Raw genomic sequence first — 23,681 nt, forward strand, 5'->3', positions numbered from 1 at the left:
TTTCAGTTTAATCTTTATATTATGTATAGATAAAAAAACACAATTATAATTTTTTTATGACCTTTTCATTTTTATGGTCATTTCATATAACAAACATTAAAAATAGTTTTTATTTAAAAAAACATAGCTACTTCAATATTAATTTAATATTTCTATCCGATACTTTTTTCTCAAACATTATATTTTTTTAGTGCACTTAACAGATACGAATTTTTATTTAAATTATATCATTATACTTGGATCTTATTATCTAGGTTGTCTACCGACATCTAAGTTAATAAAAAGATAAAACTTAGTAATTGTTTGAGGCGCACTGTTCGTTTCCGTTACGTCACCATGTGACCGGTATGATGTATATTGCAGGGATAGTGTTCGAGTACAGCCATCTTGTTTGTTATTCCATTTGTGTGCCGATACGCTGTCCTATGTATTAAAAGACCGCTATCGCTAAATACGAATTTCGAACGTTTTCATCGCGCGGGTTGCAAATATTTTTTCTATAACGTTTCTTGAATGGTTGTAACACGCTGGTTTACACGCCACCAAATCACTTTGTCGATTGTGATGTATGTTAGATGCATATATTATTTTGTTTGACGATAGCAGAAAAAAAATTGGGCGTACACTAAGTAAACCTGTCAAGTTTGTTTTTGTCGACGGCGAAAAAGAATTTTCGGAATACAGACGTACCCTAGGGTTCGGTAAACGGATAAAATCTAAAACATTCAAAACGAGTCCAGTTCAGAATATTATGAATCACATGGTCGAACGTGACAGTCAGAATGACGCGCCGGAAGAAATGGATACCACCGAAGGTATGTTTATTCATATAAAATTTTATGTACCCGAGATTGTTATAATGGTGTTATCTTAATAATAAATATTACAATTACAATAAACATTTAAGATCTCACGATTTTTTAAAAATATTTTTACTATTATATAAATGATTTTCTTTTATCTCCATTTTAGACTTTGATAGATAACCTATCAAAAAATAGGAACAATTTAATTATCTGCAAATTTATACCACTGTCTTTTCCTTATCATTTTGTGGTCCTATTATAAATTTAAAAAAAATGGATTTACTTTTTTGCTTTTAATCAGTACATGTAGCTTTCTTGTTATTACATTACTATTGAATAATTACCTTGAAATAAAATAATTCTCTCGTTAACAATAAATTGGTTATATTTTCTCCATGTGGCTTTTTAATAGGTAATTTTAGACTTTTTTACCATTAGAATCAGTTCATTTACTTCATACTTTTTTCAGATTATATTATTTTGATTAACAACTCAATATATAGTAAACATTTGGTAATCTGCTACCTAAAAGAAAAACAAATATATATTTTCATATTTGTTAATTATAATATGTATATATTTATATATTATTAAATAATATTGTAAATTTATAAAAAGTGAAACTTTTTGTTTAATGTGATATATTAAAAATTTACCACAGTAAGAATATAAAGAAAATCACTGTTAATTAAAGTTTGACAGTGATTAAAACCATTAAGCACATTGTTATGTTTAATGATATGATACTGAGAACATCTCAGTATTAGTTGAAGCAGAAAACGCTAATTAAAATATTGTATTTTTAAGAAAATTAACTATTTGTTATTATTATTGTTGTGTAATTAAAATATTGCTTTTGATATGTTTATACAAGAAATGCCTAGGAAGCTGATCAATTTTCATGTGCATTCATTCTGTAGTATTATGTAAAATCATAAAACATAATCTATCACTATAGTATGTTTTTAGATTTTAATTACTATTGTATACTTATTTTTGTAACATTTTGAGTAAAAAAAAAATCAACAAAATTATAATTCACTTTCTCTAATAAAAAACTGGTTGCACTACTAATAATCATTATAATAAAATTTAAAAGTGTAAAATATAAAATTGAATATAATTTAAGTTCTTGGTTAAACAAAACCAGTTTAAGAATAAAAAAATTATTAAATTGGTTATCTTTTAAAAGTTATATATATTTTCTTCATAGTTTACAATTAAAAGAAATATGATTACTTGCCACCCCTTTCCCCAAATTGGCTCTAGAGTACTTCTGAACATTCTCTATAATGGAAGGACTGATGACAAATTTTTGTCAGACTATTTTTAAAACACTGAAGGAGTGACAATAAATAGACTGAAGTGTCATAAGCTCAAGGCTTATAAGGATACTTTTAGAAATTGGCGGTTTGATAAATGAAACAATATTATTTGGTTAGATCAAAACTACAATGAAATTTGCTATTTAATTGCCACATTTCATATCCTCTTAAAGACTTTTTCAAAAAAAAAAATGGTAATCCAATTTATTTAATGATTAAAATTATACTTGATTTTGAAATCTAGTCATTTTTATATAAACAACAAATAAAATAAGTAAATTCTTTATTACTAATAATAATCCCTCTGATTAAAAATTGAGTTAGGTTATTGAAATTTTTTTAATTAGTTCAGATAATAAATAAACAATTGAATGAAAATTAAAACTCGTATGATGACAAATTTTTCAATCACATAGTGTTTTAAATAATAATGCATAATCTCTAATGACTATGTGTTACACAAAAAAATTATGATGACACAATATTTTTTAAATATTTTGCATTAATTTAATTAAGTCTTATTACTTTCAGTTATAGAATTTGATAGCAATATATCTCCTCAAATTATGCGTAACAATCACGATGCTTCTGTTATAAATGATATAGATATTCAAGGATCAGAACTACCTTCTTCAGCTGATATTGAAATGGAAGAAGGTAAACAATAAAAAATAAATAGTTATTATATTTTTCAATTAATTTTTTTTAGATAATGCTCGACCAGAAGCTACTTTTCGTTATGTAATTGAAAATTTTAGTAAATCTAAAGAGCAAAGACTATCCCCACCTTGTTATGTCCGTGATCTTCCATGGAAAATTATGATAATGCATAGAATGGGACAGGACAACAGGTCTGCCAAACCTACTCAGCCATCTGTAGGATTTTTTCTCCAGGTTTGTAAAACTAGACTAAAATATTTTTATTATTTTTATTTTGTAGTATATTTTTCTTTATGTATATAATTGTCAAAAAAATATAATACCAATGGTATTTAGTAAAAACTGACCAATCAAATATTTATAAAAATGATTAATGTGTCAATGTAAGTTGTGAAATAGTCATATATAATACTATATCTTATGATTCAAATTGTTTTACTAATATAGTTAAATTATTTTCTTATCATGTATGACAAATTTATTTTTACATAAAAAAATTTGTGGCTAATCTTAAAAATTAAAAATATATTAAAGTTTTAAGTAATCATTTTTATAAATTTTTTGCTATAATAGCTAAATTAATGGAATTTATAGGTTTAAAATTTAATGTTTTTAATTCATAATAGTATAAAAATTAGAAAAATGAACAATTTTGAGTTGTCACTTTTCTTATTGTTTGATGATATATATTATTTAATATATAAAACATTTTAATCATTTATTTTAATATTTTAATTAGTGTAATGGTGATTCTGAAAATAACTCCTGGAGTGTTAATGCAACTGCTGAACTTCGTGTGATATCTCAAAAGGACGGTGTTTCAAATGTAGAAAGAAAAATTCAGCATTTATTTTATCCAAAAGAAAATGATTGGGGATTTAGTTTTTTCATGTCATGGGAAGATATTACTGATGAATCCAAAGGATACATTAAAAATGATACTGTTATATTTGAGGTAAAATAGATTTTCAAATATCAATTGACATTAATTTTTCACTGTATTCACAATTTTAATTATTATTTATTTTTATCTTCTCTTAAAAGCTATTACTTGTGTCTGAAAGGTTAGGATTTCCTATATAGCCTATTACAAATAATATTGAAACTCAGTTCCTGCCTAAGACAGGACACATTCTTAACTGAGTTAAGTAGGTCACCTAATTTTTTTTAAAGCTATATTTTAGCATTATCATAGTAACTTTTTAATTCCATTCAAATCATTATTCAGATTAAATTGATATTTCAAATCAATTTGATATATTATAAAGTTTTCTTGATGACAAATTGATAATGTTTTGCATTAAGTCAAAGATCAGATATGGTGGAGTCTTATGTATTTGACCAATGTGAATTTTTTTTTTAAATTTTACTGGTAAAATTTTTCTATTGTGATTGATAATTTTTATACATTTCTTGCACATAAATGTCTGTTTGACTTTCTTAAAATAACTTCATCTATATGACAAAAAATTTCCAAGCCATTACACTCTTTGGAGTTTTTAAAGGCTATTGGTGATGAATTTGTTTGAGCAAATAAATGAGCACTCTAATGAAAAGTGGAGTAAATGATTTGTAGTAATGCAAAAATAGGCAAAGGAGTGTTTTTAGGGCATTTTGACCAAGGTTGGATATTTGGGGATTTGGTCAATTCAGGAGCATCAGGGTTGTAGAGACCAAGGGTATAGAATAATAAAGACAAGTAGATATTAAAAAAATGATTAAAGTTCCTCTTTATTGAGGAATAAAAAAAACTAATTAATTGATAAGCACCTTTAATAGGACACTGGGGCAACGAGGCCGTAATCCGACCCACAAATACCCAGTCGAAGTGTCTATTAATACAGTCAGATACACATTAGGTTTTTACACTCTTATCTCAAGACCCTGTAATGTGTATATGTATAAAGTGCGAATAAATTTGTAAAAATTACTAAAGAGAATATTGATCTATTGCTTTACCATTCTTTACTCAGATTATTAATTCTAAATAATTGGGATAATTTAAATTTACTTACTCCTTTTAGGTAGCTTGTTTAAAGATCGTTGATAATTAAAATATTAAAAGTGTAACTCTTTCTTTTTATTGTGTTATTTTGCACACAAAAAATTTATGTAATATATCTTTTCAAATAAAGTAAAGACTCAAAATAATTATATTTTAATATTGTGTTAAAGTATACCGACGACAACACGGGGTTGCGGCTAATTGATAAAAATTCACTTGACAAGAGAGCTCTGAATTCTATATTGAATTCAGAACTTTAAAAGTAAAAAGGTCTGTTTTTCTAAAATTCATCTTGGGATGTTGTCGTTAGCGCTTTTTATTGTGTTAAAGTGAACATAACATTATAATTATTTTAAGATATGATACATAATATTATAATAATCAATTTAACATATATATATATATATATGTGGGAAAATGCAAACAGGCAATTACAGGAACAGAGCGAAGACGCAATACTATTATTTAATTTATATATTTATAAATTAATACACAAAAACTCTATTAAATGTTAACAAGCAAAAATAACACATATATTTAATTACGCACGAAAACTCTATATATAAAATATTCACACAACACAGAAATAAAATATAAAACAGAATACACTTATAAACTAAAGAATATACATAGAGACACGTTTTAGCCGACTCACGACTTGACTTAATCTCCCTCTATGTACTTGATACCACTATCTATCTCCAGACCCTGGAAGTGGTGCCATCTAGATACCATTAGTACCCACACATATATATATATATGATAGCTAGTACAACAGTGTATATGTTATATCAGATAAATTAAATTAATTATTTGTTTGTATACAATAATTATAAAATACAGATTATACATTTTTCATTGATAAATGTAAGATGCGCAATGCAAAGCATTAGGCATATTACGACAGATTTAAGTCTTTCTCATCGATAATTGACACTGTTTTCATTTGAAAGATCTAATATACTAATTATTTTATTTCCAAATACTTGCATTGCGTGATAAGTGTATACACTTTGGGAAAAATTTATCTTTTGACCTGTAGTAGCCTTATAAACTTACTAACTGGATGTATCTGGATGATTAGACCTTCGTTATCACAGGTTTAAAATACATGAAAAGTCATGGAATTTTAAAATGGTCTGGGAAATCATAGAAAAGATTTTTATCTAAAAAAATGTTTTAAAATATATATTTAAGTAGAAAATCATAGAAAACTACAGAAAATTGAAATTGTTTAAATTTGTGGAAATCATGTTGGTGTAACAATAATGTTATTATATTACTTTTTTTGAAAATTATTGCTTTGATTTTTATAAACTTAAAAGGTAAATAATATTATTGATAGAAATAATGTTTTGACTTTTTAAATGTTATTAAATTAAATGTCAATAAACTATTGTATTTTAGTTTCGATGCGAAGCTGAGAAGGTATTGGTTTTATTAAGATGTGTGTTTTTTTTTTTTTGTGTCTGTTACCACTTTTTCTCAGCTCTCACTGAACCGATTTCTTTCAATGATACGTCAAAAGATCACAAATCGTATCTAGTTGAAGACGTTACCCTCAAAAATTGAAAAAAATTCCCTCGTTCCCCGTAAATGGGAGAAACCTCCAAAAAAATTACAAATTTAAAAATCGCTAATTTTTTCAATTTTTTTTACTTAAAATTGCTATAACTTTTTTAAAAATAACCGAATCAATATAATTTTTTTTTATATAGATGCATGATATCATTACCTTTCATTTGGTATATTTTTTATATGTGACCCTTTACTTGCCCACAGGAGGGGATTTAAAATGACAACTTTTTCACAAAAAATTAATTTTTTCCACTTGATTTATTATCTAAGAAATTTACTATTGCTATCTTTAAATTTCATCATTTTTTCTTTTTTATTAAGTTCTGAATCCACTTTATATATTATTATTTATATTTGCATCAATATTGTTATTGTGAATTTAGAAAGTTTTTTCTCATCTCCTTTTTGCTAGCCATTGTTTCACATACATATTTTGCTATATGACACAGTTAGGTGTGTATAATCTTAATTGTGATAATAGCTTAGAACATTTTGATCATTCAGTAATAGTTAAAAATATTATATTAAATATGAATAACTAATGTATGATTATAAATAAAAAAAATTGTTTTTCATAATCATTCTGTATTTTTATTTTTCAATTATTTACTAATTTTAATTCTAATTAGGTTTCAGTATCTGCTGATGCACCACATGGTGTAAGTTGGGATTCTAAAAAACATACAGGTTATGTTGGATTAAAAAATCAAGGTGCCACATGTTATATGAATTCTTTACTACAAGCATTGTACTTTACTAATCAACTTCGTAAAGTAAGTATTGATTAAAATTATCATAGTTTTATGTATATGTTATAATTCTGCTCTAGGCTGTTTACAAAATGCCTACTGAAAGTGATGATAGTAATAAAAGTGTTGCACTAGCATTACAAAGAGTGTTTTATGAACTACAATTCTTAGACAAACCAGTTGGTACTAAAAAGTTGACTAAAAGTTTTGGGTGGGAAACTCTTGATTCTTTTATGCAACATGATGTTCAAGAATTTTTAAGAGTGGTATGTATTTATTGTAGTTAATTGATATATTGTATGAGACTAATCATTGATTTTTGAAGTTATTGGATAAATTAGAAAATAAGATGAAAGGTACATGTGTCGAGGGAACTATCCCTAAGCTCTTTGAAGGAAAAATGATAGTAAGTAAATCTTTCACTTATTTATTAATATTAAAATATTTTAATTATATTATAATATTGATCAATTATTTATATTGTAAAGATAAGTATATAAAAATTAACTATGTTAAATTTAATTATATTTCTTATTTCAGTCATATATTAATTGTAAAAATGTAGATTATAGTTCCAAACGAACTGAAACATTTTATGATATTCAATTGAATATTAAAGGAAAAAAGAACAGTGAGTTAATTCTATGAATAATGTCCAGATATTTTTTTTTCATTTATTATTATTGTATTTATAGTATATGAGTCATTTCAAGATTATATTCAAGTTGAAATATTGGATGGTGATAATAGATATGATGCTGGAGAGTATGGATTGCAAGATGCAGAAAAAGGTGTAATTTTTTCATCTTTTCCTCCTGTATTTTATTTGCATTTGATGCGATTTCAGTATGACCCTGTAACTGACAGTTCAGTTAAATTTAATGATCGGTATAGTATCAACATGATAATTATATTATTAACACTATATAATCAATACTAGTTTTTTCTATATATCAGGTTTGAGTTTTATGATAAAATTAACTTGGATGAGTATTTAAAAGTAAAAGAAAACACTCCAGCTGATTACATTTTGCATGCTGTTCTTGTTCATAGTGGAGACAATCATGGTGGACATTATGTTGTTTTCATAAATCCCAAGGGCGATGGAAAAGTATTTAATATTTGATATCTATGTTTTAATGATTATTCAATTTATTATCATTCTTACCTAGTGGTGTAAGTTTGATGATGATGTTGTTTCACGTTGCCCTAAAGAGGAAGCTATAGAACACAATTTTGGTGGTCATGATGGGGATGAAAATATTATGCCAATAAAACAATGCACAAATGCTTATATGTTAGTTTATATACGAGGTTCTGAATTAAAAAATGTTTTACAAGAAGTTACAATTAATGATATACCTAAAGAAGTTAGTAATATTTTATTTTTAAATTTTACCTAATTGTGTAGAATATATAATAACCTGTAAGTAGTACAATGAAAAAATAAATTATTAGAGTTACAGATAGTCTGTTATATAGCTAAATTTTATAATAATATTTTGACTAGTGATGATAAATATAAAATAGTAACTATTGAGAACTATTCATTAGTCTGTTTAAATAGTTTTTTAAATATTGGATAGTTTATACTAATAATAAAGTATTCGGTTGATAAATAGTTTTTAAAAACTATCAAATATTAAAACACCTATTAGTTATTTTGACCGTTTTTAACAAGTACTTTAATGTCTGTACACATCCATTTTATTAATTATTTACAAATGTTGTATTATTTTGTTAAATTATCTGTCCCAAAAATTTCACCATTTATTTTTTTTTTATTAGGTAGAAACCTACAATCTCATGAATAGTTTTCTAAGTATACTCCTCCCAATGCAATCCAAAACTTCACTCTGTTATTCTGTACTTATCCTAGAAAGCCTCAACTGAGACCTGTTGTAGAAAGCACTTTACAGCTTGTATTTCTGTAGAGTTATCCTATCAGAGATTTTTTCATTTTAGGAAAAAAAACTTTTGATTGTATCAAACAGAACAGCTTAAATCATGACCAAAAAAAAAAAAAAAGCAAGGTGCATCATCATTATACAAAAACTTTTAGCATCAGCATCACACATTGCTTACTCATGTCATAATTCTCTATTAAAATATGATGAATAACCATTAAGAGCATTTTACATTCTAAAATATCTGGACACTTATTTGTTAATAGAGCAAAAAACTTGGGAGTGATAAAATTATGTAAGTCTCGATGAGTCCAGTTCTATAAAAAAAAAACAATATTAGTCAACTATTTATCAATAATAATCATTTTTACCAAATCAAATTCAACTGTGCAAATAATTGTAGTTGATTGGACCTTAACATTGAAATGACTTAGTATATAAACAAAATGATTTTATCTGCTAAAAACACAGCATAATGTAAATTTTAAGCAAAATAAGAAAAAAAATATGATAAAAAAAAGCTGTTGGTATTAAATTTTCAGGTTGGGTACTAGAGTCTAGGGATGTTAAAGTACCATATTATTATTAGTAGTTGTGCCATTGATCATGTGCTCATTTTTTTCTACATCTCTTGAACCTATCAAATATTTAGTTGTAAAATATTGTGTTTTCCACAAAGATTCAAAATGCTTAAGCATTTTTTTTATAATATTAATAATATTTTTATTCAGTTTAATTAAAAGCTTATTAATTTTTTTACTCTATTCAAAATTGTCCTTTATCTATTTTTCAATGAGGGTATTGGTGAAACCCTTAATGTGTAGTTCATGTCTAGCAAGTAATTATTTTTTATGTAATTAAATTAATTTAAAAATAATTTTAACCTTATTGAATCAATTTTATGATCACTAAATGTGAAAATGTATAGTATTTTGTATAAAAAAGTATGATATAATAATGGCTAAAATATAATATATTAATGATTATGTTATTGTAATATTATTATAGTATAATGACAACCATAATAGTTTTACTCATAACTTTCAAATTTTTTTTTTTTTTGACTTTGTAAAATGTACTTTTTGTATAACATCATTCAATTTACAAAAAATATGCATAAAATAATTACTATTTAAATGGTAATCAAAATTTTCATGGTTTATAGAAAAAATGCTATATATTGGTACAGTTTTGTCTGAGATACTATTGAACACTATATCATGGGTTCTCAAGCTTTTGAGGTCCACGCCCCCTTCAAACTATTTTATATGTTCACGCCTCCCCCCTCACTACTATAAGATTGATATATGCATAACATTTATATGTAAACTATACTTTAATGTTGGTTATTGGATTAATATGAATACTTCAATGACGTTTTTTTAATATTAAATTAATTTATTTGCACAAAAAAAAATATTATTATAATTTGATATAAAGTTTATATCATCAATAACAAATAACTGTACAGTATAGAACTTTAAAAACCTGTCTTAATTTATAAATTATAACTTCATAGAAAGGTATTCTTAACTTCTTAACTACATTATCAGTATTTGAAAAGACAAATATAATTATAAATATACAGCAGTTTCAGACTGTACCCTATCAGTTACAGGATAAGTTTAAAACTATTAATTTATATAATATTAAGGATGTTATGTTGATATACTTATTTATATTTAGTTGGTGGAGAGGTTGCAAGATGAAAAACGTATTGAATCTATACGCCGTAAAGAACGTAATGATCTCCACATTTATACAAATATTCAAGTATTTTTAGAAGACTGTTTTGATAGCTACTTAGGAGTAGACTTATTTGATTTAGAACAACCTACATTTAGAACAGTCAAAGTTAAGAAATCCAGTAATTTGGATGAAATACGACAACTCTTAGCTGAAACATTTGTATACCAACTTTAATTTCCTTTATCAATCTTTATTTTTAATTAAAAATTATTCTTTTTAGAAGTATGATATGAGCCAAATAAGAATTTGGCCCCTTGCACCTAGTAAATTTGATTCTTTGAGACCTATGTATCTTGATCCTGAAGAGAATGGATCTAAAACCATTCAAGATATTCAAGAAAATACAGGATCTACTTGGAATATATGGCTAGAATTAGTTGAGCCTGGTGTTAGTTCATTGTTACCTTATGATAAGAATCAGCTACTATTATTTTTCAAGCTTTTTATACCAGAAGAAAAACTTTTGGTTTATTGTGGTTATCATTTTGTTAGTTATGAAGATTCATTAGGTAAATTTTTTTCAAAATGTCATTGTAAGAAAATTGGATACTCATTAATGAAAAATTATCTTTTAGAATCTCTCACTAGTTTTATGAATGAAAGAGCAGGATTTGATCCTGGTACCAAACTTGCATTTTATAAAGAAGTTAATAAAGGGGAAGTTGAAAGAATAACAAAACTTGAAGACCCAATTGGTGAAGTAAGAGATTTTATTTACAAATTTAAGATTAAGTTTAAAGAAATGAACTATATTTATTATTTAATTTTCGAAATTTAAACAAATTAATATATTTAAAAATATATTATTCCAACTAATATATTTTATAGTATCTATTCCAGAAAACACTTATATTCTTGTTTCTTAGAATAAAATAATTGAGTATCACTAAAATTCACAATGCTTGGTGTAGACATTTATCTCTTTTTCTAAGTAAAGTGTGAAAAGAGAGGTATATAGTAAGAATTCTAGTTGTGCAATGAAACATTCCTCCAAGTACTGTACAATTTCACAAATTTGTTATCATTTTTATTTTATTTTTTAATTTTATGTTTTATTATACACAAATTGCAATAAGTAACATATAATATATAATATTCTTATTATGTCTGATGATTAACCAATTATTAAACGACAGTATGGTAAATATCTTTAAAAAAAAAACAAAAAAAGAATTAAAAGAGTAGATGTTTATAAAATATATGTAAACTTGAACATATTTTTAAAACGAATATAGAGGGAAATAATAGGAGCTAGGAGACCACTTTTTCAGTGTCTCGCATATTCTGAGAAATTGTTTCTTTCTGAGAAACCTTTGTTTCATAAACTATTTTGCAATATTTTATTTATTAGATAATTTTTATGCATTAGTTCTACAATATTAAGTTTTATAGTGTAAAAATTATTTTAACTGCCCTATATATAATTATAATATATTTATCATTACTTAATTATACAGGTACGTTCAAAAGTATCTAAACTCCCCTTACATTTCCAAGCAGATGTGCTTCTGTCGGGCAAAATGAGGTCAGGGTGATTGTAGGCACTTCCATCTACAAATCCATTTCCCACTCGGCTGCAAACAATGATTCGATGTGTATCATTCACACATTGAAGCTCTGTGAAGGAGTCGTGTCGAGATTCCAGTGGTGCTAAAAATGAAGTGAACATAAAGGAAGCATATGATGGTGAAGAGTAATGTTTTGGACGCAAGTTTATATATGGTACAGAGAGTCTCTAGTTAATAACGCAATAAACAGGACCTCCTCAAGGACAGGACTCAAATGCCTATTAGAGTTCAACACAGCTTCTAGCTTTGTTGTTGTCCATACTCAACGTTGATGGCCTCTCAGTACAGTATTTGTCATGCAGTACCTCCCATCCTTTCTTGAAGTCTCAGTGCCACGTTTAAACTTGCGTCCAAGACATCACTTCACCATCATGGGCTTCCTTTATGTGAATGGATTTATAGATGAAAGTGCCCACTACCACCACCCTGACCTCATTTTGCCCGACAGAGGCTGATCCGCTTGGAGATGTAAGGGGAGTTTGGATATTTTTGGACGGACCCTGTATTAATAAAAAATTCTAACTAACAAATTGAACAATGAAATATTATTACTAATGGTGTGGCTGGCCAAATAACTTCTTTTTATCATACGATAATTCAGTATTAATGCCAATATAAAAACTTATATAATTATGAAATATGTATGATTGGTAACTTACAAAGCAGCAATTATAAGGACATATTTTTTTAAATTCTTGGAATTAATTAATAATATGTTTAATATGGTATTAATGTCAGTACATTATTTTATATTGTATGAATTTTTAATGTTTTTAATTTGTATATCATCAAAAAATTTTATATTTGGCTTTTTCTTTTTAGTTCATGCCAAATTTGTATGGAGAAATATTAATTTATCAAAAAGAAGAATGTTTAAGAAATTATCCCACTGTTATTGATCACTTCAAGTGAGAATTAGAATAGATGTTTTTATTTTAATGTTAACATAGATTTTGTATATCGTTCAAAATATTTTCATGAGTACATATTCATAAGTTCTATGCTAATGTTTCAAAAGTTGTAACTATTCTACTCACTTTGTTCTCAATTTTTTATTTCAATACAATTTAATTATATTTTTTTATAGTAATACATTAAATAATGAACTTATTACAACAAATCAATAACAACGGGTTATTTTTTTTTATTTATGTTGTTTTTGTTATTCTTGACTTTTTTCCAAAACCAACTCTTATAAATGAAAAACACGTTAAGGTGATAGTATAATTGTAATTTAGAAATATTTTTTAAAATTAAAAATATATATTTAAATAATATTAGCCACAAATGGATTAATTCTTATTCTATTTTAAATAGATAGTACTTATTGCTCAAAAATGAACTCAGCTACAAATTTGAAATATTAGCATAAAAGTGATGTGATGCAAATACCAGAAAATATTTTGAATAAAATTTATTTTTATTAGGAATATTTCGTTGTTATTTATGTTATACCACATGTTACCAGACATAAAAAAAAAAAAAAATTCTATTTTGTAGATATGTGGTATTACATTGACAACTACATTTTATAAATGTGTTCTTTTTTTAATTTATNATAAGTCATATTATTATTTTAAGTTTTAGATAGTATTTTTTTGCATAATAAATAATGTAATTATAAATTTTTTTTTTTTATCTGGCCCGCGAACTCTTTTTAATTTGTAAATGTGGCCCGAGAATTAAAAAAGGTTGCCGACCACTGCTTTAAAGCATAGTAAACCTGAAAGTAATTTTCATTGAAAAGATGAATTTCTGCTGCATATTTGAATTATTTCATAGTTATATAACAGTACAGGAGAGCTTTATTTTTATAAATTCATTGTATTTTACATAAAACCTCAGCTCCAAGGGTCATTTACTTTTTTATAAATGTATTGTAAATAAAGATATCNTTTAATATTTTTTAGTTTTTTTAAATTAATAATATTTTTAATATAGTTTTAATTTTACTTAATTAACTAGCCACAAGTGATCAATTTTTATTATATATATATTTAATTTATTTAAAACTATTTTAACTATCATTTTCAGGAATGTAAATGCTCAGGTGTATATTACATTCAGTGATAAATTGATTCCTGGCGATCCAGGTTTTATTATAGGATTGTCAATGTATATGACCTATCATGAAATGTTGCAAGAAGTTGCTGAACGAGTTTCTGTTGACCAACGAAAGTTACAACTTTATTTCAGCATAACGTAAATTACTTTACAACATATCTTATAGTTGCAATGTGCTGAGTTATTTCGGTATTTAGTTTATGTTAGAAATATTCTGAATATTCAATATTTGGCTTAATTTTAAGTTTAAAAAATATTTATTCTTACTGAAATAATTAGAAGATACAATTTACAGGAAGAATCAATTTATAACAATGAAGAACTTTTTTATTTATTTTAGAATAAATTACCAGAAGTTATCAACATCAGTAACTATTGATAGTAATATTATAAATCCTTCCATAAATTTTATTTGAAATTGCTTATGTTAGTGACCCAATTCTAATTTTATGTAGGGAGTAATTCATTTAATAAATATTATTATTTTTTCATAAGCTATATAACTATCTTCACAGACTTTCCAATTAGGAAATAATTTGACAATAAATTTTACTGAGTATTAATTATTTGATTTAAAATATTGGAGTCCATATGTATTCTAATATTTCTTTCCATAATTTTTTTTAGTTTTTATTACTATAACATTTTTGATAATAGAATAATTTAAATTTTATTTTGTAGTTGACTTCTTCATCTCGCTCGTATCCCATTTACTTAGGTTAGACCACAATATCCTTATTTTTTGTTTGACACAATGTCACATCAACTATACATACACCTATAATCCTTATATCACTTCTAATTACATCCAACCACCCTTTTCTTCAACATTCAGTTTCATAACTATTCTTAAGCTACCGATTTTTCTTTATTCATAATATGACCAAACCATCTAAGCCTGTATTCTCTCATCTTATTCATAATACTTCTTTATTTCCTTTTATATGATCATTCCTTTTTTTTTTTTTTTTTTTTTTTGTGTATATAAAATAAATAATTTTCATTTTTTTACATTGTATTTAAACTTAGAAACATTATTTAAGTAGATGCGTATCCACCAGCTACATGTAATATAATTATCATGATTTTTCATTACAATAATGCAATTGTTATTTTTCAATGATATATTATGTTTTGTAGTGGTCAAAAAGAATGTCCTGGTGAACCAATTAAAAACTCTTATAATGGTCCTATAAGAGAGCTTATATCCAATAATAGTGGTAAACGATTTCCAAAAAAATTTTTCTACCAAGAAATGCATATGCCAGTTGATGAATTAGAGAGTAAAAGACCAGTTAAAGTAAATAAATTGATAATATTATTTTTCAGCTAAACAAAAATATTAAAATTTTACAGATTATTTGGTGTGGCCCAAAATTAAAAGATGAAAGAGAAATAATTTTATACTTAAATAAAAATGACAATTCATGTTCTCATTTTTATGAAGTCTTACAATGCAGTGTTGAATTGTCTCCCGAAGGTTCTGGACAATTTAGGTATTCAGCTATAATTTAAATTTTTATTTTTTTTATTATTTTGTATTTGCTTAATTTATAGAACATTAGAAATAATGTCAGCTAAAATAAGCAAATGGTTTAACCCTGGAGTACGAATGCCCGATATTAATGCAGTGTATCCTGCAAAATATTATAGGTAATATTATTTATTAGCATAAAATAGTTTTTAAGTATTTAGATACTTTTATAAGAAGATGTTATATTTCTAATGTTATTTGATTTTTAGGGTTTTATTTATTGCTTAATCAACACTTTTTTAAATAAAACAAATTTTGTAAAGTTTAAAGTAAATTAACTATTAACACTGAAGCCTTTGAACTAACTTATAAATGAGTTGAGAAGATTTGAATATAATTTGTTATTGTTGATTACTTATTTATAGATAAACATAACATGATTATTTATAGATATGAATTTTATTTGTATCTCATGTTTTCTTTAAGAATAATGTGTTTTCTTAGATGTTATATACAATGATCATTTTTTGGTGTTTGTAATCTTGAAAACCCTCCAAGAAACATAAAATAAAGTTATTGAATTTTTTTTTTTTACAATTTGTGTTAGAGAAAGGAGAAAACTTGAAATTGTAATACCTACTTAACTAAATACAGGATGATCCTTTTCACATTAGCCATTCATTTCTTTTTAAAATAGTAATTATGTTAAGAAAATCCTTTTTGGTATATTTTTATTTATCAGTTGTTAACTAATTTTTTAACTTATCCTTTATATCTAAAAAGAATGTCAACTTGTCATTTGAGGTGACTTGACACTCGTTTTTTCTAAAATCTAACTAATTAAAATGTTGAGATAATAATACAATATTAATACTCTAAAGCTATGTTAATGTAGATCTTTACTGCAAAGTATAATGCAGTGTGATGTTTTTAATGCTAGCCGCTCAATTTCTCTTAAAATAATTATTTTATTATAATTTATAATAATCTGTTCTGAAATATTTTTTAAGTTCATCCCTTTGTCTTATAGTATTTTTTTAATGGCATTATACATATTAACTAACTAGTTAGTAAAATAGGAAATTATGTAATTTAATAATTCACTGGTCAAAAACAACTTTTGGATCAGTATTTCAAAAGTTGGATCATGCAATTTTTATTATTGGACATTTTTTTTCCTCACTTCTCCTTCTAGATATAAAAATGTGAATAACATCTGGAGTACTATTCCAAAAAATGTTATAAATCAGTCATTTTCTTAATTACATAATTTTTATTTTATAAGCTAGTTAAATATATATATGTTGTTAAAACAATTAAATTGATATCATACCTATATAACACATAAGGGATGAATACAAAAAATATTTTATAATAGATAAATTTATATATATATATATATGTAACTAACAGAGCCAAAAAAAAAATAATTACAAAAAAAACTGTTATTTTAAGATAAAATGAGTGACTAGTATTAAAAAAAATACTCTGTATAGTAGTATTTATATATTATATAAATTTATATAATTAAGCTAATATTAAAAATTGAAGTAAGATTTATAAAAATCACTAAAACTCTTAAAATCTAGTTAAATAGTGATATGGAGTAGCTATGTATTAAGGAAAAGTGAATACTCATGGGGGTGTAGTTTGACTAATTTCATCTTATCAGCTACAGAGATATGGTTTTATTTTTTTATTGTAAATTTTTTCTTTTATATTAAATTTAGTATTGTAAAATATGCATATTTAATAGTAGTCCTAATTTAAAAATAGGGTTGAAGAAATACCAAAAGATGAATTGGAATTGAATGAAAATGAATTATTAGTTCCTGTTAATCATTTTTCCAAAGAAGTGTACTCAACGTTTGGAACACCTTTTCTAATTAAAATTATTCATGTAAGTATTATTTAAAATATGAAAGATTTTTAACTAAAATAAATATTTGGACTAATAAGGTAATAATTTATTATCTTAAAGGAAGAAACATTGGCTAATGTAAAGGAAAGAATTACTAACAAGACTGGAATTCCAGATAAAGAACTAGAAAAAGTATTATACTACTTCAAATTTTTAGTATAAGAAATATACTAATATAGGGCGAGTCAGAAACACCTTCAGGATTTAAATTCTCATTTAATTTTTTGAAAATGACTAAAAAAATACATCTATTTTATTAAAACTTACAGTAAAATGACATAAACAATAATGAACTTATCCCCCACTATTATGACTATAAATAATAAACAAATGTATTATCTAAAACTTCTGAATCATGTCTCCTTGGCAAGCAAAATATCCATCTGCTTTGGAATCTTTTATGGATTTTATTTTACATGCTATCTTTAATCTTTCAAAACTTCATTATAGTGTCACAAGCTGGAGCCTTTTTTATCATATCATTATTTAAAGATAATGAAATTTCATAACAAAGATTCTCTATTTTTGTAGTAATTTTTACTGCCAGAAAAATTTATTTTTTAAAAAGCTATGTTATAGAAAAAAAACAAATATGTTAACAACTTGCCAAATCTACAATCAGAATATTCATAGATTATAAAACTAATATAAAAACTGTTATTAGACTTAATAAAAAAAAAAAAATCAGTTTCACTGTAAATCCTAAAGATGTTTTTGATACACTCTGTACATTCAGGATAGAATATATCAGACAACTCTTATAACTTTTGATCATTTTGCTATGAATTTTTACCTTCTATATGTAGTTAAGATATTAGTTCTAATCTACTTTTTTTTTCTCTGTCACTAGATATAATTATTCTGTTCCTAATGGACTAATTTTGCTTATAATACGTCTAAAAATCACATGACACATCTAGTTGAAACTTTAAACGCCAATATTTTGAAAATTTCTCTTTAATTTCAATAATATAAAGAGAAATGATACAAAAAAATACATTTGTCATAAAACAATCAATGCTGAAATCTTTACTTTTCTCTTTATATTGAAATAATTTTTTTTAAAACTGGATAGATTATTGCAAAAATTTTACTGATAAAGTATTTTCCTTGCTAAAGGCATACTTCTTTTAAAAATCCAATCATTAATCAAGGTACTGTGAAGGAATAAAAACTATTTCAAAAATTTTCTATTTACAATTTTTGATAATGTTCTAAAAATTTTTTTAACATATATCACATTAAAGCTAATGGAACATATTAAGATGTAATGTATTACATTGATTATAATGATTACAATGTAATTCGATAAAAAAGCAAAAATATTCAAAAACTTTATTTCTAGGAGTGAACTCGTAAAAGTGGGTAATAATGGCTTCAATACATAACAATCTGGGCTTAATACTACGTATTTATAAAATTTGTTTGTACCACTCTTGAGACACTCAATTCTGTGAAAATTATCATAAGTGTATGCAGTACCACAGAAATATTAAATATTAATAATAATATTGACATTAATATTAATATTTATTATTACGTTGAGTGAATGGTTCCATTATATCTTCCAAAATAAAAATTCTAATTAATACACATTGTTTAGTGTTAAGACAAACTAACCTGAATATCTATTTCTTATTAATCAACTTTGATGTCTAAAAATAAGTTTATTAATCCATAAAATACCAAGCCTTGATATTAATTATGATAAATTAAAGCCAAAATTTAAAAAAATTGTTATGTACTATATGATTAAGAAACCAAAGATGTTCTGACAACTTGTTTTCTCTTAATTATCATGCACTAAAATTGATAATTATGTCATTTTTAGTAAATATGACAGATTTTTAAATAATCTATTTGAATAATGTATGAATCATAATAAAAATTTTCGGTGTTAAATATTAATTTAAGATAAGTATTATATTTTTTAAGAATCTTCTCATTTGTTAATGTACTAGAAAGGGGGCATATTATTATCAAATTTTTTCTTTTTCAATTTTTGATAACATTCCAAAAAACCTGATTTTTTAATTCTACATCTAATTACATCAAATATAATGTATTTCAAGATAAAAAATTGAAAACTATCTGAAATTTTGATTTCTGTGGGATTTAATCTTATGTTTAACAATTTTTTTATTAAAATGTCCAATTAAATAGTTTTAAGCATAGAAAAAAACATGTATACATCTTCAAGCACTTGAGTATGTATTATACTTACAAATCATAAAACTAGTAATCAGGATATAAATTAGGAAATAGAAGTCATGTTATTTTTGTAATAATTCAATAATTCCTTCTAAAAATAATACTATCAACAGATTTTTATTAAAGTGTTTTTTTATGATAGTGATTTTGATAACCATCAGATATCATCTATACTTATCCCAACTGTATTTATGTCTGAATATTTATTTTAATTATTAACATTAATAATTAAATTATTTATATTTTAATTTTTTTCAAATACTCATTGAAACGTTTTATAACAGTGATTTTAATAACTGTTAATTATCAATCAGTACAAATTAAAAAAAAAATTCCTATACTCCATTATGCTAGATTTCAGCTATACTTGACTTTTTTTTAATGTTAAAATAGCAATTTTTTAAACATTTTTTTCGCAAAATAATTTAAAGATTTTATAACAAATTTAGGATAATTACTTTAGTTACAAAAATTTAAATATATACAGACAAATAATAAATATACTTTTAACATAGTCTAATAATGTTATAACAATCATTAAAAAAAATAAATGCAGCGAATTGATAATTGGAACAAAAGTTTTGTCCTATTGATCTGTTCTATTCAGTATACATTTAAATTTCTAATTAATAAAAAAATTTTAAAGTATATTCATTTTGTTATTTGGCTTTAGTATAAATTCGCAATATGTCAAGGAGTTAGAGCAAATTTCATTACCGATTCTCACATTATGAGTTTACAAGATTTCAAAACGTCACCAGCTAGTAAGTTAAATTATAAACACTAAAAAATTCTATTTATTATAATTATAATTTAAAGACTTCATATTTTTATCCAAAATTATGAAAAAGTCAGAAAATATTACATATTAGAGACCAACTGAAATGTTATATTGACATATGTTATTTTAAAATTGTCTTAAATATAAATTATTATTTTCAGATCAAAGTCAAGGACAGCGACCCTGGTTAGGTATGGAACATCCAAATAAAACTAAACGTACTCGGTTGAATTATTTAGAAAAGGCTATTAAAATTTATAACTAAACATTTTTGTTAAAAAAAAAAATGTTTGAAAATATTAAATCTGAGTAGTGTCATGGTGATAAAATGATGATAAACCTCTTTACCTACGTGTGTAATTTTTGTGTTTGATTAAAATTTCTGTTCTATTTATATACAACTCTGCTTAATTAAAAACAATTTTTAAGGTACTAACTAAACTAAATTTTATTTGATGGATCATAGTACTTAATACACATATTTTATTTTATATGTAATTTTCAAAGTTAATTTAACTGTATATTTTAAATTGCTATTTGGACTCGACCATTCAGAATTTATAATTTTATTAAAATTTCCTTCATATGTGTAAATGTAGAATAAAATTTCTATGTCACAATATTTGTGTTATAGTATCGGATTTACATAAAAGTATAAATTACCCTGTTGTAACTTGGTTTGTTAATCCTTATTGGTTAATAACCAGTTGTTTTTGTTAACTTTTAAAGGGGTGGCTATTCCTATTATTTATTTGAGTTTTGATTTAATCTGAAAATTATCTTCAGTTGTCACTGAAACACTTGTTAATAAGTGAAGTTGAGTTAAATGCTAAATGAATTAATATATTTAAACTTTTGTAGTAGTATTTCACTTTAGACTACTTGCAGATCATGTGTGGGTTAAAGTTGTAAATCCTTTACTATTATTGTAACAGATTTGTTAACCTTAATTTCGACCTGCCTATAAAAAATAAATAATAGATTTAAAATGTTAATTTATTTTTGGAAGCAATGTAATTGTGTAAATAAATTCAATTATTTGTTTTTATATATTTTTGATTTATTATTTTTTTAATATAATTATTATTATTATTAATTTTTTTTTTGTTAATTTATTTATTAATTGATGAAAGTTTCAAATTTTATTATAAAATTACAAATTCTATTATAAACTGCTCATAAATTGTATGATAATAATTGTATCTGTGAATAGCTAACACCAGAAGATAATAATTATCTTAATATTTAGTGTATGTTGAAAAATACACTAAATATTTTATCATTATAATTCTCAACTACTACTAAATAGCACTTAAGTAAGATGTTTCTTGAAATTTTAATTTACTTTCTTTTTTTCAGAAGTCAAAATGTGTTTTGTATTGTGTTAAAATAGTGTAAAACTAAACTAAGTTTATCTTTGATAATTTTTTCTAATTTTAAAAATGGGTACAATATAGTAACAGCTCCAATCTTTTGTTGAAGCTATGTTTTAATTTAAGATTTTATTAAAATGATATACTTGGTTATTATTAACTAATAACAAAAACAAAAATGATCTATTATTAAGATAGGCATAAATTGTTTTAACAATATTTTAGTTTTTTTGTTAAGCTCTCGTACAAAAAGTTATTCTTTTTTGATCTCCTGATAATTTTAAAAAAATGGAGCTTACATAATACTAAGTGAATTTGCTTGTACTTTTTAAAAATAGAGTCATTAAATAAATACATACATTTTTTATTAAAAAAATAAATTTTTAATTTAATCTAATATTTCATTATTAACACATTACTGAAATATAAAGTTGTACCAAGAGTAATGTTTAAAAAAAAACTTATTTTGTTTAAAAATACTGTACGACTCTGCTATAAATTATTTTTCAGTATTAATTATTTAAATGTTAAGATATTTTTGATCTTTATTGATTAAAACGAACATTTTATTTAAATGACCTTTCAAAACTTGTAAAACGTTAGCGAAAATATATCAAACAAATTTTTCTACATAAGGGTAGTATGTTGAAAAATAAGTATATACGGAGCAATTCTTTTTACACTAGCCATTCAATTTCTTATAAAATAATAATTATTTGTTTTTCTAGCATTGGTTAGTTACACATGTATTTCCATTTATCCGTTGTAAAATATTTTTTATTTTCATCCCTTATACTTAATTAATGAGTACGGGTTGAGGTGACACGAATAAGCCAGTTATAAAAAATACCACCAAGCTGTTGGGAAGAGTTTGGTTTGCCTTTCGAAAGTTCTTATAATTTTTATGCCTAAGCCGGTGGAAGTGCGGACCAGGAAATAATAAATGTTAAATTGATAAAAATAGCATCATCCGGGATTTACCACTAGTAATTACTTTAAAGTTTAAATTGTTGATTATTTTTAAAATACTAGTTTAAATGTTGTTACTGACCAGTCATTTTCTTAATTACATCGTTTTCTATTTCAAAACCTTTTCCAGTTTTTTTTAGTTACCTTTTACGATAAGCAGGGATTGCTCTGAGTTTATCTTTGGACAAAGACGGCAAATTTTATAGAATTCTTTTATCAGTTTAACACTTAAAAGTTTATATTTTTGGAGTTATAACATATGTATTACGTACGAGTGGTCATAAATACAAGTAATTAATAGCATCTTTGAAACAAAACAAGCAATTAGATTCATTTCTATTCATATATATGTATCGTTTATTGCCAATTACTGCTCTACACCCAGAGAAAAACCTCGATCTATATAATAAATTCATTGTTCAATTTGATAAATATATCATTACTATTGAATCTATGATATATTTATCAATATGATCATTTTAGCTTCGATGCGAAGCTGAGAAGGTATTAATTTTACTATGATGTGTTTTTTTATTTTTTT

General features: G+C 24.5%; 1 protein-coding gene and 1 long non-coding RNA gene across 2 annotated transcripts; one reads left to right on the forward strand and one right to left on the reverse strand.

Moving 5' to 3' along the window:
* The first annotated feature begins 371 nt into the window (after positions 1 to 371).
* LOC126895877 (ubiquitin carboxyl-terminal hydrolase 7) lies at positions 372 to 21,848 on the forward strand. The gene is made up of 23 exons (XM_050668168.1): positions 372 to 815; positions 2,663 to 2,788; positions 2,841 to 3,025; positions 3,531 to 3,746; positions 7,004 to 7,147; positions 7,204 to 7,389; positions 7,449 to 7,529; positions 7,664 to 7,754; positions 7,819 to 8,011; positions 8,081 to 8,234; positions 8,296 to 8,493; positions 10,717 to 10,938; positions 11,000 to 11,288; positions 11,355 to 11,479; positions 13,170 to 13,255; positions 14,382 to 14,549; positions 15,552 to 15,711; positions 15,768 to 15,907; positions 15,969 to 16,064; positions 17,662 to 17,785; positions 17,867 to 17,938; positions 20,691 to 20,781; positions 20,960 to 21,848. Exons 1-23 carry the CDS (start codon positions 569 to 571, stop codon positions 21,061 to 21,063), a joined length of 3,498 nt encoding a protein of 1,165 aa, XP_050524125.1. The 5' UTR covers positions 372 to 568; the 3' UTR covers positions 21,064 to 21,848.
* On the reverse strand, positions 664 to 1,322 carry LOC126895913 (uncharacterized). Its single transcript, XR_007701740.1, has 2 exons — positions 1,151 to 1,322; positions 664 to 1,059 (listed from the first exon to the last, which is right to left on the reverse strand). It is a non-coding gene; the product is annotated as an uncharacterized LOC126895913 (long non-coding RNA).
* Positions 21,849 to 23,681: the final 1,833 nt, after the last annotated feature.

The sequence above is a fragment of the Daktulosphaira vitifoliae genome, unplaced genomic scaffold (genome assembly GCF_025091365.1).
Source record: "Daktulosphaira vitifoliae isolate Bord-2020 unplaced genomic scaffold, ASM2509136v1 Scaffold_1, whole genome shotgun sequence".
In the NCBI taxonomy this organism is placed as follows: Eukaryota; Metazoa; Arthropoda; class Insecta; order Hemiptera; family Phylloxeridae; genus Daktulosphaira; species Daktulosphaira vitifoliae.

Bases quoted from the DNA above. Each gene is read 5' to 3' on its own strand.
- LOC126895877 (XM_050668168.1), top strand. From the start codon at position 569: ATGTTAGATGCATATATTATTTTGTTTGACGATAGCAGAAAAAAAATT. The intron at 7,755-7,818 runs GTGAGTTAATTC...TTGTATTTATAG, and splicing joins TATTAAAGGAAAAAAGAACA to TATATGAGTCATTTCAAGAT. The intron at 10,939-10,999 runs GTATACCAACTT...TATTCTTTTTAG, and splicing joins AACTCTTAGCTGAAACATTT to AAGTATGATATGAGCCAAAT.